Source organism: Drosophila erecta, unplaced genomic scaffold, assembly GCF_003286155.1.
Source record: "Drosophila erecta strain 14021-0224.00,06,07 unplaced genomic scaffold, DereRS2 tig00000126-arrow-pilon, whole genome shotgun sequence".
Classification (NCBI taxonomy): domain Eukaryota; kingdom Metazoa; phylum Arthropoda; class Insecta; order Diptera; family Drosophilidae; genus Drosophila; species Drosophila erecta.
Window position 1 is genome coordinate 1,333,313 of NW_020825209.1, and position 14,725 is coordinate 1,348,037.

General features: G+C 45.4%; 7 protein-coding genes across 7 annotated transcripts; all 7 read left to right on the forward strand.

Moving 5' to 3' along the window:
• Positions 1 to 627: 627 nt before the first annotated feature.
• LOC6550688 lies at positions 628 to 1,675 on the forward strand. The gene has a single exon (XM_001976730.3). The coding sequence runs from the start codon at positions 718 to 720 to the stop codon at positions 1,552 to 1,554; it is 837 nt and encodes a 278-aa protein (XP_001976766.1). The 5' UTR covers positions 628 to 717; the 3' UTR covers positions 1,555 to 1,675.
• Positions 1,676 to 2,531: 856 nt separating this feature from the next.
• On the forward strand, positions 2,532 to 4,269 carry LOC6550319 (mitogen-activated protein kinase kinase kinase kinase 4). Its single transcript, XM_001976731.2, has 2 exons — positions 2,532 to 3,214; positions 3,379 to 4,269. The coding sequence occupies exons 1-2, from the start codon at positions 3,145 to 3,147 to the stop codon at positions 4,197 to 4,199; spliced, it is 891 nt and encodes a 296-aa protein (XP_001976767.1). The 5' UTR covers positions 2,532 to 3,144; the 3' UTR covers positions 4,200 to 4,269.
• A 749-nt stretch (positions 4,270 to 5,018) lies between these two features.
• Positions 5,019 to 5,971, forward strand: LOC6550320 (putative uncharacterized protein DDB_G0288537). The gene is made up of 2 exons (XM_001976732.3): positions 5,019 to 5,181; positions 5,256 to 5,971. Exons 1-2 carry the CDS (start codon positions 5,127 to 5,129, stop codon positions 5,909 to 5,911), a joined length of 711 nt encoding a protein of 236 aa, XP_001976768.1. The 5' UTR covers positions 5,019 to 5,126; the 3' UTR covers positions 5,912 to 5,971.
• Positions 5,972 to 7,018: 1,047 nt separating this feature from the next.
• Positions 7,019 to 8,012, forward strand: LOC6550321 (protein suppressor of white apricot). Its single transcript, XM_001976733.2, has 2 exons — positions 7,019 to 7,088; positions 7,216 to 8,012. Exons 1-2 carry the CDS (start codon positions 7,028 to 7,030, stop codon positions 8,010 to 8,012), a joined length of 858 nt encoding a protein of 285 aa, XP_001976769.1. The 5' UTR covers positions 7,019 to 7,027.
• Positions 8,013 to 8,828: 816 nt separating this feature from the next.
• Positions 8,829 to 10,038, forward strand: LOC6550322 (ras guanine nucleotide exchange factor B). Its single transcript, XM_001976734.3, has one exon. The coding sequence runs from the start codon at positions 8,958 to 8,960 to the stop codon at positions 9,903 to 9,905; it is 948 nt and encodes a 315-aa protein (XP_001976770.1). The 5' UTR covers positions 8,829 to 8,957; the 3' UTR covers positions 9,906 to 10,038.
• Positions 10,039 to 10,630: 592 nt separating this feature from the next.
• On the forward strand, positions 10,631 to 11,175 carry LOC6550323. The gene has a single exon (XM_001976735.2). The coding sequence runs from the start codon at positions 10,643 to 10,645 to the stop codon at positions 11,126 to 11,128; it is 486 nt and encodes a 161-aa protein (XP_001976771.1). The 5' UTR covers positions 10,631 to 10,642; the 3' UTR covers positions 11,129 to 11,175.
• A 502-nt stretch (positions 11,176 to 11,677) lies between these two features.
• LOC6550324 (estradiol 17-beta-dehydrogenase 8) lies at positions 11,678 to 12,856 on the forward strand. The gene is made up of 2 exons (XM_001976736.3): positions 11,678 to 11,831; positions 11,898 to 12,856. Exons 1-2 carry the CDS (start codon positions 11,789 to 11,791, stop codon positions 12,602 to 12,604), a joined length of 750 nt encoding a protein of 249 aa, XP_001976772.1. The 5' UTR covers positions 11,678 to 11,788; the 3' UTR covers positions 12,605 to 12,856.
• The last annotated feature ends 1,869 nt before the right edge of the window (positions 12,857 to 14,725 follow it).

Consider the following 14,725-nt stretch of genomic DNA (forward strand, 5'->3'; position numbering starts at 1 on the left):
TCACGGGACAAAGCCATAATTCTATCCCAACGAGGCTCTATCAATCAGCGATGCCGACATACACGGGCATACCCCCTATACCATACACCGCCGTGCCATCCGAGATCCACATTGTACATTGGGTATATGACCGGTGGCCGGGGATGGGATACGACCACTTCGCATGCGTCGCTGAATCCGAGAGCAGGTCCATCATAAGTTCGGATCGGCCCTTGACTTCTCGGGTTTCTTGGTGTCTTATGGGATGGGATGGCGAGTTTTGTGCGTGTCTCTGATTGTTTTGTCATTAGCATGACCGCCGCGCTTTTTTTTTTTGGGCCTTTGGTGATCTTCGACTTTTTGATTCGATGGCTGCTGATTTATACAGCGCTCTTTCTTTTGTCCCGCCGGCGGGTCACTGACTTTCGTTTCTAATTCTATTTCTATTTTTCAGTATTTTCTACATTTCTTTCACATAATTTCGCCACTTGAAATTATGCCGACATCGACCGCAATTATGTCCAATGTTCTTTTGGCCTGAGTGGGCTCTCTCTTCTCGGTTTCTGTGGGTTCTAGATTACGAATGCTGGATTTTTGGCCAGAACTTTTTCGCATAAAAACCTAATGCCGCCGCCGCAGATCGTACAGTTCTGTTTGGGCCTTGCTTACAATTAGGATCCGGTCGGCAGTAAATCTCTAATTTCTGTGCACTTTACGTCGAGAAATCTGTGAAACAAGATGTCCAAGTTGGGAGCTATCTTGGTGGTGGGCTTGTGCCTGCTTGTGGCCGTGGCCTTGGCCGAGCCACGCCTCCAGCAAGTACAGGGGCGGAATCAGGTGCAGGGTCAAAGGGCGCAGCAGCACCCCTACCTTTTCCTGTCTATTCCCAAGGGTCGGGCCAATGCCGGCGCCGTCGTCCAGGGCTTCGAGATTGTCGAGGAGGAGGATGACGAGGGCGATCTACAGGATGAGGATCAGGATCAGCACGATGACGAGTTGGAGGATGACGAGGAGCTGGAACACCAGCTGGGCCTGAACTTTGCCCGCAGCGGTCTGGCTTACAGGCAGAGCCACGATGACGACGAACAGGACGATGATCAGGATCAGGATCAGGATCAGGTTCAGAATGAGCTGCCCAAGAAGCAGATGATGGTTAACCGGGACCAGGCTGGCGCCATTATGGTGCCCGATGGCATTATCGAGATCGAGGGTCAGAGTGTCCTGGACGAGAAGACCGGCAAGGCGGCTCTCCTGGTGCCTCGTGCCGCCCTGGACGCCATTCCCGATGGCGCGGTGGTGGCTCTTATGGAGCGATCCGCCTCCACCGCCGATGAAGTCGAGGAGGAGCGTGCCAATCGCGTCGTGGTTCGACGCCGCAAGAACAACGGACGCAGGAACATTCGCCGCCGGGGCATCAACAACAATATCCGACAACGCCGCCGCCGCCCCTCCCCCCAAAGGCGTCGCCAAGTGGGCGGCAACCGCAGGCGCAACGTTCGCGTCATCCGCCCCCAGGGCGGCAACCGGAGGCGTGGCAACCAGAGGCGCCGCGGCCAGGTCGTCCTCCAGGGTTGAGACGCGAAACGGAGATCGTCCCACACCCATTTCTATATAGTATTATAGTTAAGATCCACTACCGATCAGGACAAGAATTTTGACACACTTGATAACGATGCGACAAATAAAATGTGATATGAAAATTATAAATATTTTTTTGGTATTTTTTATGGGTGGTGTATAATGTGAAAATAGCCGACATGCTAAGATTATTGTCTTGCATCTTTAAGTTGTTAATTATTTGAAGAGCGTTGCCGTCAATGCTGTTATACCAAAATCTCGCATATTATCCTTATGCAAAAGGTAAATATTCACCTGTATAATTTTATTATTAATTTATTATACATTGTACGTCATTTTCTAGCAGTGATATAGCTAAGATATCTATGATTCAAAATAGAAGGAATACGCATTCCTACTTTCAAACCACTGGTTACCCCAATTGGTAGAAAATGCTGCATTTATCATTGGGCTTATTCGTATCTTTGATGTCTTCATTTGAGTTAATTCTTTAACTATATAGATTTAGATCTATAACTATAAGATCCATTATAAGTCTCTTAATGCCAATACGATGTGATGATATATATTATGATGATAATATATTATGATATTAGAATTAATAACTCACAATTTTGTAAGATTAACGATCTGAAAATAAAATGTATATTTTGAAGTTTATAATAAAGCTAAACAAGATGGACTTATGAACTCAAAGATGTTCGCACACTTATTTTGTTACACAATTGAGAGCTTCGCAATAAACAATTTTGGTAATCGTTCGATCAACAAAATAGTAATCAAAAGTAACCTTTCGGAAATTAAGAGTGACGATATAATTGAATTGTTTGGTGGATTCACAGATAATTTTGGTCAAAAGAGCCCAGTCCAAATAAATATAATAATGAGATTGAACTTCTAGGAAGTAACAATTAGATTTATATAAATACAATATGATATATAGCAAATATAGGAATAATTTTTTATATGTTGTTTATTTTAGGGTAATTGTGAAGCAAAGATGTTGTCTCCAAACTAAGCAATAAATCACAAGCCCTGTATAAATGAATAATACCGAGTTTTGATCAAATTTCGATATTATTCGAAACCAATTTTAAGACTTCAGTTAAGTATTCCATTCTTTGGGGTGGAAATGCCGAGCACCGACTGCGGTAAAACCAACCGAGAAGTGACAGAACTCGCAGAACATCTGTGTAAGCCAGATTCAGGGGGTCAATCTCGACTTGACGTCAATCAATCATTGGCTGCTCGGCGATGGATAGAAGAATGGTTTTCACCGAAAGAGATGAGAAATTAGCATAAAATTCGTACGCCTCTGACCCGCGACCCGGTTCACTTTGACCCCGGGCGAACTTTTGCTAATAGAGCTGGCCAAGAAGTGGGAACTAAAAGGAAATGGGGATGCGGGGAATATGTCGGCAATCGATCAGCTGTATGGCCTCCAAATGGGTATAAAATCCCGGGTCGGTCCATCAGTTGTCAGTCAGTTGTGAGTGAAAACTCAAAGACAACAAGTGAGTTAGGCACCCTCGATCCCCAGTCAAGGAAACCGATCGATAATCCCGTCAAGGAGAATCCATCTGCAGAATGCATTGTCTGCTACAACTGAGTCTGGCTGTGGCCCTTTGCGCCCTCTTAGCCCCATCCGCTACCTTGGGTGAGTCCTCAAAAATCTCGTCACTCTTTAGTACCAAAAAGTCAGTACTTGACATCTGTTCCATCACCATAATACATACTGCAAGTTTAGGGGTCAAGCAACTAATTCCTATAGCATATACGTCCCTTAAATATTTAATACCATTTGCAAATATTCGATATCAGCCGAACGTCGCAATGTGTACCGCCTGGGTGGACGCTCCTCGGACGCTCAGATGGAAGCCCGCTTCACATCGTCGATTGCCAACATGCTGACCTCGTTGAAGGGCAGCACCACAACGACCACGGTCGGCCCCACTACCTCCACCGTGCCCACCACCTCTACGGAGACTACCTCGCCAACCGCTCCAACATCATCCACTGGCACCTCGACGAGCACCACCACGCCCACTACCAGCTCGACGGCCACCAACAGCCGTGCCTTCCCCGCAATTCAGGGCGATGGTGAGGAGGACGATGAGGAGACGCCCAGGGCCTATGAAGATGAAGAGGACGACGGCGACGACAGCCTGGAGGACGAGGACGAAGGCGATGACGGCGATGAGGAGAATTACTATGTGGCCGCACCGTCTGCCGGAGGCAACGGCAATGCCGTGCAGCAGTCCTCGGAGTCCAGCTCATTGGTCCGCCCATCGGAAATGCAGTGGCGCCAATTCCAGCAGGAACAGCGCAATCGTCGCCGAATCCAGCGCATCCAGCGGGAGCACAACCAGCGGATCAGGGCCCTCCTTCGCCGTCAAAGGGAAGCCGAGAAGCGCAGCCAGCAACGATTGCGCCGCCAGCGCCAACAGAGCCGCAGGCGCGTCTCGCAGCGCCAGCGCCGCAACAAGAACCGCTCCAAGGCTCAGCGCCAGCGCCAGAGGAAGAACAACATGAACCGTCGCCGCCGCCAGCAGCTGCAGCGCCAGCGCCGATATCGCCAGCAGCAGCGTCGCCGGCTCATCCGCCTTCTGCGCCGTCGTCGTCGTGGCGGACGTCGCAACTAAGGAGTTGATCCCGGTCAGATCAGATCCCCAACCGATCCCAGAACCCCCGAAATAAACCGAACTTGTATGCAAAAACAAAACCATTTTTTTTTTCATTATTACGCACACGAATGGCGAAGGGCAAACATTCATTGCAGCACTGAGATATTCCTCAGTGAGAACTGGCACTGTGGATACCTAGAGATTTGACTGCAAGCTTCAAAGAATTACGAAATTGTATGATCATTGGAGATATATACATATATAGAGAGATATATATACACCAGGACCTCATGCTAAATGGATATTCTGCGCTAAGGGAAAAATTGTGGTTTGGGTTACCAAAGATGTTAGATTGAAGAACCAATTATCTGCGCACTAGGCATAGTCTTGTAATATCCACGACTCTTTCGTTGCCAAACGAGCGAATGTCTTTCCCCGCGGAATTCTCGGGGGGTCACTGCCTATGCGGTTCATTGACACCTCACCTCCACTTTCGCCCTTTGGTGGTAGAGCCGCAGTCTAAAGACAGAGTATCCGAAATCAGAGCCGAATATGAATATGCAAATGTTGTCGATTCGCGAGCTATATGCAAATGATTAGCGGGGATCGATCGCATGGCTGAGGTTACGGGTCAGAATGCGATTATTTATGGCATTATGCAAAACGCTTACATGGCCAATGAGCCTTTCTTGGCCCTTTCTTCGTAGGCCTGAAAACAAACTAGCTCCCTCTCATTTGCTCGGCTGACACATATCTTTTTTGGTTTTTTGCATAAGCTCCTCTCTTTAACAGGTCCATTTGTTGTAACCTCTAGGGAAGAAGGGCGATGTAGGGCCCATACTTAGATATAAAAATGCCGGAGCTCGACCCAAGAAGTCAGTCACAGCAGCTCAGCCATCCAAGAGATACTCAGTTCCAGCCAAGCTAAAGGATAATTAACTCAAAATGCATTTGATGAAGGGTCTTTTACTCGTGGTGTGCCTGGCTGCCTTTGCCAACGGTGGGTGATCTTACCAACAGGGGTATTGTTTCAAAACTGATCAGCAATGGACCGCATTATCATCTAACCCACAGCCAAGCCCCAAAACTTTCAGATCTTCGGCCGCCAGCGGGATGAGCCCGCCGCCCAAGGACGCCTAAGCCCCTCCCAGCTGAGCAGTCTGCTGGACAGGCTCGCGGGCAGCCTCACCTCGACTACAATTGCTCCCACAACCACCGTGTTGCCCACCACCACCACGATAACGACTGCACCAACTGGACCCACCACCTCAACCGGCACCTCCACCACCAGCACCACACCCACCACCACGCCTACAACCACAGCCCCAGCCTCTCGCCAATCGGAACCGCTCGATGATGAGGAGGACGACGAAGAGGAGGAGCAGCAGTTGGGCAACCATCAGCCCTTCCAGCTGGAGGATCAGTACGACGACGAGGAGGAGCACAACCAGGTGACCCGCTCGCAGGCCAATCGCCGTCGCCAGGTGAACGCCCGCCGTCAGCGACAGCGTCTGCAGCAGCAGTTACGCCGCCGCCAGCAGCGCCGCCGTCGCCAGCAGCAGCAGCAGAAGCGCCGCCAGCAGCAGAGGCGTCGCCAGCAGCAGCGCCGTAGGAAGCAGCAGATCCAGAAGCGCCGCCAGCGTCGCAACCATCGCAACAACATGCGCCTGGTCAACCGCTTCCGGCAGAGCACCCCCAACCGGAACCGCGTCATCCGCGTCGTCGCCTAAGGCGGGAATTTCCCGGCAACCGATTTCAAACGACACTGAATAAATTGCAATGATATAATAGTTTTTGCGGCTATCTTTGGGAAATGGGAGTCGAGTGCCACTTGAACCGTCTATGCCATAAATATCGATCTTAAAATACTATCTTCGATGAAGAAGGTATAAGTAATATTTTCAAAATACCAACATCGATATGAAATCGATCTTCAACTCCTTTCTATATTCTGGGTGCATAGCTGCAATCCCCTCCACCAAATATCGAAGTCCACAATTAACCCGAATAAAATGAATAAATACAATAGGGTTTGCGACTTTTAAATCAAATTAAGCAAGGTGATTTAAGATTTTCTTTGAGAATTTATAAGGACAATGTGAGGTCACCACTCTGAACTAGCACCTTAAAAGTGAAGGTACTCTCTTTTTAAGATAATAGATTACAACACCTTATTCAATGTGCTATCTTCATTGGTCATTTCTCAAAGTCATTGTGTGCCATAATTTAAAAAGAATTAATAATAATTAATTAAATCCAATAAGGGAAATAAATAGTAAAACACAAATATTTAATGTTCCTTAGTAACAGAAACCCTTTGAGTAAATATTCCATATATAGGAATATTCCTTTTCGGAAACAAAAAGTTGCGCAAAAAGTCGAGTAGTGGGGAAGCCTTGTAAAGGAAAAGAAATCTTTTCTATTATGCACTAACAGAACGTCATTGCTTTGTTAAGCAAACACTAAGTAACTTATTGCAGATATTTTAGAATCTGTGTTTGTCAATCAGATAGACGGCAACTATAGCGAACTTTTGCTAATAAATGTCACATGGGTCAAACTAGTTCAACGATCGGCAAGCGGTCACCAAAATTTATGCAAAAACTTTGGCGAGTGTGCCAATTTGCGAAAAAAGAAATGATAATGAGAATTATGGTTGTCGATTCTGGGTTGGATTGTTGTTGTTAGATCCGCAACTGGACCGTGGGGTATATAACCCCGACTGGCCGCTGGCAATATCACAGTCCACCGACGATCTTCCTCCAGGCACAGTCCCGGCCCACCAATCCAATTCATTTCCAAGGCCTAGATCAGTTCCGCAGGAAGTCCCAAGAAAAAAGCACAGGATGAAGTTCTTCTACGGAGCTATGCTGGTGCTGGGCACAGCAATTATTGCCCAGGCGGGTGGTGAGTTTAGTCTGCTTTTAGGTCTGTTTTTAGTAAACAGATTTGTAGATTCAAGCAGGCTGCCAAAGACATAAGAGACCGCCCATTAACTTACATAAGCTACATTAATTACTTCACCAATCACCAGTTGCCCGCTCCAACGATGAGTCCGACCAGGAGACCGCCCAGCAGACCAAGTACCGCCTGTTCAAGCAGCCAGTGCAGATCGAGGCACGCAACTTGCAGCAGCTCTTGTCCCTGAAGCAGCCCGCCTGCCCGCCGGCACCACCTGTCACCACCACTAGCTATGTGCCCACCACCACCATAGTGAGCTCACCCACTGCACCCACAACATCGACCGGAACGAGCACAACAAGCACCACACCCACTACTGCTTCCACCTCCCGTCGTTCATTCAACCAGAACAACCTGGGCGAGGACGACGACGAGGAGTTCGATCAGGATGAGGAGGAGGAAAAGTATCTGAAGGACGAGGATGACGAGCAGGGGGACGACCAGGAGGATGACGATAACGACGTGGACGGCAGCTACCAGCTTGTGGCTCCCAATGCCTCCTCTTCCTCATCCTCTGGCTTGCGCCGTCGCGCCAGCAACTCATACGAATCGTCCGGCAACAAAAACCTGTCCAACAGCGAACTGATGCGCGAAATCGAACTGCGCCGCCAGAAGGAGCTCAACGAGGAGCTGCGCAAGCAGCTGGCCAGCGCCAAACGCCGTGCCACCCAGAACCGCCGTCGTGCCATTAACAATCGCCGTCGTGTCCGTCAGCGCCAGCAGCAAAAGCGCCGCCAGCTCTCCCGCCGTAGCCAGCAGAGGCAACGCGCCCAGAACCGCCGCCACCGCAACGCCCGCCGCCGCATGCGCCTCAACAACCGACTGAGCCGCCTGCGCCAGCGCCGTCGCGCCAACCGCCGCCGCAACTGAGCAATCCATCGGCTAGCCATTGGCTATGACCTCTGAACCACCATGTACGATTTCAATAAAGCGAATATATAATACAAAAATAAAAAAATCCCTTGTCTTATCACTATTCTCGAATACTGTTTGACATTTATCAAAGAATATTCCAACTATCATATCATATCAATTAAATCCGTAATATCTAACATGTTTGGTGTAGCTAGTATATTCGTTATATTCCACATATATGTAGTTTCCATTACTCCTAACACCAACATGATAATCCTAGGAATAAGTGGATAGTAGCAGTTTAGTTTATATGAAGTTATGTATATACGTATACTCTATATAATAATAATCATCAAACGCATTTATTTCAGACACCTGAAAAACGAAAAGAAGTTCGTTAGGCACACGTTTATGGCCCTTTGTGGGTCACTTTCGCAGGCTTTGGGCCACCTTCGACCCAACGGCTTCAATTAGAAATGGATTTGAATAGATTTTCACTTTTTTTCAGCCCACTCTATCAAAAGCCCAAGGCGCTGCAGAAACCTAAAGACCAAAACCCCAATTTCAATACCAACTCGAAAATCCAACCGAAAAACCCAAAGGCGTTCCGCACGGCCGAAAAACCAATGGGATGACCGGCAGAATGATGATGACGGAGAATTTGAAGAATATACATTATAGCTGGCAGCGATTTGACTATTTGAGCCACCACCACGGATCAATTGAATTTCAATTGTGTACACAGATTTACCGTTTGGCACTTACGATTTGCATTCCACAGCGTATTTTACGGGACTATAAAAAGCCTCATTGCTGGACGATAAAGTATCAAAGCCTGATTGTCCAGCCATCGGCAAGCAACAGAAATCGCTGCGATTTTGGTCTACCCGAAAAGTTCTCTCCTTACCCAGAGTCCAGAGTAGTTTCCCGTAGACACAAAAGTCTATACATTTATCCGAAATGAAGTTGTACGCCATCGTGATCCTTTTCGCTTGCTGTCTTCTGGCGGCACAGGCGGCGCCCGACAAGAAGACGGCCCAGAAGTCGCGTCAAGCGGACCAGGATGCCAAGGTGGGCCAGGCGGCCGCTTCCAGCGCTGGTGCATCGACCTCTGCCAAGGATCCCTCCAGTGGCAGGCTGTTCCTTAAAAAGTTCCTGACTTTCAAGAACCTGTTCAGCAGCAACAACCAGCCGGTGATCCCAATCATTATCACCGGCGCCGGAACCGGAACCGGTACCGCTTCCACAGGAACCGCATCGCCCACGGTGACGGTGACATCGACGGGAACCATTCCCTCGGCTACTGGCACCATCACAACTTCGCCCACAACACCCACCACGGCCTCCACGCCCACGACAAGCTCGGTCCCTCGGCAAACTATTATCAAGGGTGCCCGATATGGCAGCAACGATGACGACCAGGAACAGAATCAGGACCAGGACCAGGACCAGGATCAGGAGCAGGACCAGGACCAGGAGCTGGCCCAGCCCGCCCAGGCCTACCCCGCCGAGTTGATGGACGAGCAGGCACTACAGGCCGCCCTGGCCGCTGGCGCCCAAGAATACGAGGTGGTCACCGAGCAGGATGTCCAGGGAACTGGCGGAGCCACCGGCGAGGGAGGCAAGGCCACCCAAAGCAATAACCACATCAGCCTGCGACGCAAGGGCGCCCGCCGCGGCCAGGTGATCAGCGTGCGCATCCCGCCCCGTTACCGTCGCTACTTCAAGAACGGACAGAAGGTGATGCTCAACACCGGTAGTCGTCCCGTCTCCAAGCGCCGTGTGGTCCGCAAGCGTGTGCCTGCCAAGAACAAAATCAACAAGAACAACAACCGGCGGCGCAACGGCAACAAGAAGAACCGTCGCAATCGCAACAAGAATCGTCGCAATCGCATCATCGCCGTCTAAGGACCATGGATTCAAATTCAGCTTCCAACGATCCGACAAACTCCGGCAAGAACATTTTTTTTTTCTAATTTATTGTAGCTTAACTTGCTACTGCCGCACTTCCTGCGACAGGATAAAACATAAATAAAGCCATTCAAGAGTACTTAAACTGCTTCCTTACTTTATCTTTGTGTGGGCGATTGGGAAAAACAGATTGCAAAGGCACACACTTTAAGTCAATCAAAAAATTAATAGACAATGAATAAAATTACTTCCATTATTAAAAGAAATGATCACGAAATATCCCTCTGCCTGCTCAACATTACATTTCTAATGAAAATTAATAAGAATGTATGTGTACATAAATACCGAAAAATGAGTAGAGTACAAGCTGAGTTCATATGAATTATACAAAGTACACATACTTACTTAATTTACCAACAATTTAAGCCGATTTAAATCATATTTATATTTGCTTATACCATTTTTAAGAAACCATCCCTTTAAAGATCTAAGGTCACAGCGATCAAGTACCAAAGATCAATGATCGTTGATCACCAGAAGCAAGAAAGGCAAAAACAATTGTTGGTAAAATCTCCTTTATGGGCATAGAATAAAAAAACCAAATATAGTCTGTGAAAAGTACGCACTTGACCCACATTTCTGGGCCGAGATCACCAACGAGATCACATCGTGACGAATGATGGGGCAATTTTTGGGTATTTAAGCGGCTGTTTAGCCCGAGGCTGGGTACAAACATGGCTGGACAGCGATTTCTGATCGTACTGATCGTGGTTGCGATCTTAGTACCATCGATTCCGGAGATTTCTGCCAAAACCTGTGGATCGAGACACCAGCTACGGACCCACAATGAACCCGTGGTAGACCTCAGCCTGCTGAGCGCGAAGCAGCTGAAACAGCTAGTTCAGCAGTTGGCCAAATTGCAGACACAGAAGGATGAGGATGGTGGACATGCGGTGGAGCAAGATGAGGAAGCGGAGGAAGAGGAGGACCCGAATCAGGACCAAGAGCTGGAGGATCCCGAGGACGATCACCGCGGCGGAAGTCGTCCATGGAACAGGTTGCAGCGTATAATCCGGCGGCAGCTGGTTAAAATACCCAAGAGATATCTCAAGAAGCTGCTCAGGCAGTTTGGATTGGCCCGGAGTGCTGGGTATGGCGGTGTTCGGAGCGCGAACTGGGGTCCCCAGCTGGAGGAGTATTACCTAATACCACTGGAGTGAAATAATTGAAGGGAATAAACACACACAGACACTTTTCCGGAACACAACATTTTTTCTTGCACTCTTTTGGGCGCCGGGCTAAAAATAATTGGGGAATATATTGAAGTACTGTTGCCCATCAAATAGGCTTCCTTGCAATAAAAGTGAATGAACAAAATTAATTGTCAGCACTATAAACTGGTTATTCTGCACTAGCAATCGGAATATAATACTAATGAGTCCCACTACTTTTATCAATCGGTATATAGTACTAATGAATCCCACTACTTTTATCAATCGGTATATAGCACTAAGGAACCTCCATCTCGTTACCATCATTACGTAGGCGTATTTTTCAAGTGAGCCCAAAACTATGTGGCCGCAAACAAACAACAAATTATTATACAAAACACTAATGACTTTGAAGCGCTTTCATGATCTTTGGACTTGTCAATTTTGTTTTCTTCTTATGTACTTATGGTTCCACCAAAAAGCTCTCTGAAAACGATCGTGTGGAATAGAGCTTTCCACCACTTATGTTTAATTTGCTCACAGCTAATCAGCTTTGGAACAGCTGTTGGCCGGCGATAACTTTTAGCGTAGATAACTTATATAGTTGTCGCACGACGTTTGAGAGGAAAACAAGTGAAAACTGCTGTTTAATAAGTCTTATTCGGAGCCATGTCAGTGGGAGTGTTAGCTGGAAAAGTGGCCCTGGTAACAGGTGTGTATTCTCTTTGTTCCCCTTGATATTTAGACTTTGTTTGTGACTCTGATCTCCGTTTCTCAGGAGCCGGTTCGGGTATTGGTCGTGCCACCTGTCGCCTTTTGGCCAGAGATGGTGCCAAAGTGATCGCTGCCGACCGCAATCTAAAGGCGGCCCAGGAAACCGTCCAGGAATTGGGCTCTGAGCGATCTGCCGCCCTGGAGGTGGACGTTTCCTCTGCCCAGAGTGTCCAGTCCTCGGTGGCCGAGGCTCTAAAGAAGTTCCAGCAGGCACCCACTATTGTGGTCAATTCGGCTGGAATAACCCGAGATGGTTATCTGCTCAAGATGCCCGAACGGGACTACGATGACGTGTACGGTGTCAATCTGAAGGGCACCTTTCTGGTGACCCAGGCCTATGCCAAGGCCATGATCGAGCAGAAGCTGGAGAACGGCACCATTGTAAACCTCTCAAGCATCGTGGCCAAGATGAATAATGTGGGCCAGGCCAACTATGCGGCCTCCAAGGCGGGAGTGATCTCCTTTACGGAGGTCGCCTCCAAGGAGTTCGGCAAGTTTGGCATCCGGGTGAACTGCATCCTGCCGGGCTACATAGACACGCCCATGGTCGCTGTGGTGCCCGATTCCGTGAAGCAGCAGGTGGTGCAGCGCTGTCCCTTGGGCAGAATGGGTCAGCCGGAGGAGATAGCCGAGGTGATTGCCTTCTTGGCCTCCCCGCAGTCGTCCTACGTCAATGGGGCCGCCATCGAGGTCACTGGTGGCCTCAAATAATCGGGATATATATGCGAATCCAACTTTCCAGTTAACAAAGCTGGATTACATATATCTATTACAAGTGTGGGACCAGATTACTGCATTTACTTGTCCAGCTATTCGTTAAAGTTTTTTTTTTCTAAATATATAAATCCACATTAACAACATATGTTTCCTAACAGCTGTATTGTATTCATTTTCTCAGAAAAAGCAGGTATTAACCTGCTAGACTAGAAAGGCTAAAAAATATACTATTACATATTATTACAAGTCTTCAAAACGAATGCTTTTAATTTAATAACAGTGAGTTATGGAGCTGAGTTATGGACTTTTGAACTTCAGTCTTGGGGCATTTTTGAATTTCTACAATATCATAACATCAGAAAATTACAAAAAAATTAAAAAAAAATAAAATTTTAAATTTGAATGCAGCTTTTTAGAGAATTGCTCCAGAAACATTTAAAGGTATGCCACTTCAAAATCCGATTAAGATAAGCTGAGTTATGGACTTTTGAACTTCAGTCTTGGGGCATTTTTGAATTTCTACAATATCATAACAGAAAATTACAAAAAAATTAAAAAAAAATAAAATTTTAAATTTGAATGCAGCTTTTTAGAGAATTGCTCCAGAAACATTTAAAGGTATGCCACTTCAAAATCCGATTAAGATAAGCTGAGTTATGGACTTTTGAACTTCAGTCTTGGGGCATTTTTGAATTTCTACAATATCATAACATCAGAAAATTACAAAAAAATTAAAAAAAAATAAAATTTTAAATTTGAATGCAGCTTTTTAGAGAATTGCTCCAGAAACATTTAAAGGTATGCCACTTCAAAATCCGATTAAGATAAGCTGAGTTATGGACTTTTAAACTTCAGTCTTGGGGCATTTTTGAGTTTCTACAATATCATAACATCAGAAAATTACAAAAAAATTAAAAAAAAATAAAATTTTAAATTTGAATGCAGCTTTTTAGAGAATTGCTCCAGAAACATTTAAAGGTATGCCACTTCAAAATCCGATTAAGATAAGCTGAGTTATGGACTTTTGAACTTCAGTCTTGGAGCATTTTTGAATTTCTACAATATCATAACATCAGAAAATTACAAAAAAATTAAAAAAAAATAAAATTTTAAATTTGAATGCAGCTTTTTAGAGAATTGCTCCAGAAACATTTAAAGGTATGCCACTTCAAATTCCGATTAAGATAAGCTGAGTTATGGACTTTTAAACTTCAGTCTTGGGGCATTTTTGAATTTCTACAATATCATAACATCAGAAAATTACAAAAAAATTTTAAAAAAATAAAATTTTAAATTTTAATGCAGCTTTTTAGAGAATTGCTCCAGAAACATTTAAAGGTATGCCACTTCAAAATCCGATTAAGATAAGCTGAGTTATGGACTTTTGAACTTCAGTCTTGGGGCATTTTTGAGTTTCTACAATATCATAACATCAGAAAATTACAAAAAAATTAAAAAAAAATAAAATTTTTAATTTGAATGCAGCTTTTTAGAGAATTGCTCCAGAAACATTTAAAGGTATGCCACTTCAAAATCCGATTAAGATAAGCTGAGTTATGGACTTTTAAACTTCAGTCTTGGGGCATTTTTGAATTTCTACAATATCATAACATCAGAAAATTACAAAAAAATTAAAAAAAAATAAAATTTTAAATTTGAATGCAGATTTTTAGAGAATTGCTCCAGAAACATTTAAAGGTATGCCACTTCAAATTCCGATTAAGATAAGCTGAGTTATGGACTTTTAAACTTCAGTCTTGGGGCATTTTTGAATTTCTACAATATCATAACATCAGAAAATTAAAAAAAAAATAAAAAAAAAATAAAATTTTAAATTTTAATGCAGCTTTTTAGAGAATTGCTCCAGAAACATTTAAAGGTATGCCACTTCAAAATCCGATTAAGATAAGCTGAGTTATGGACTTTTGAACTTCAGTCTTGGGGCATTTTTGAATTTCTACAATATCATAACATCAGAAAATTACAAAAAAATTAAAAAAAAATAAAATTTTAAATTTGAATGCAGCTTTTTAGAGAATTGCTCCAGAAACATTTAAAGGTATGCCACTTCAAAATCCGATTAAGATAAGCTGAGTTATGGACTTTTGAACTTCA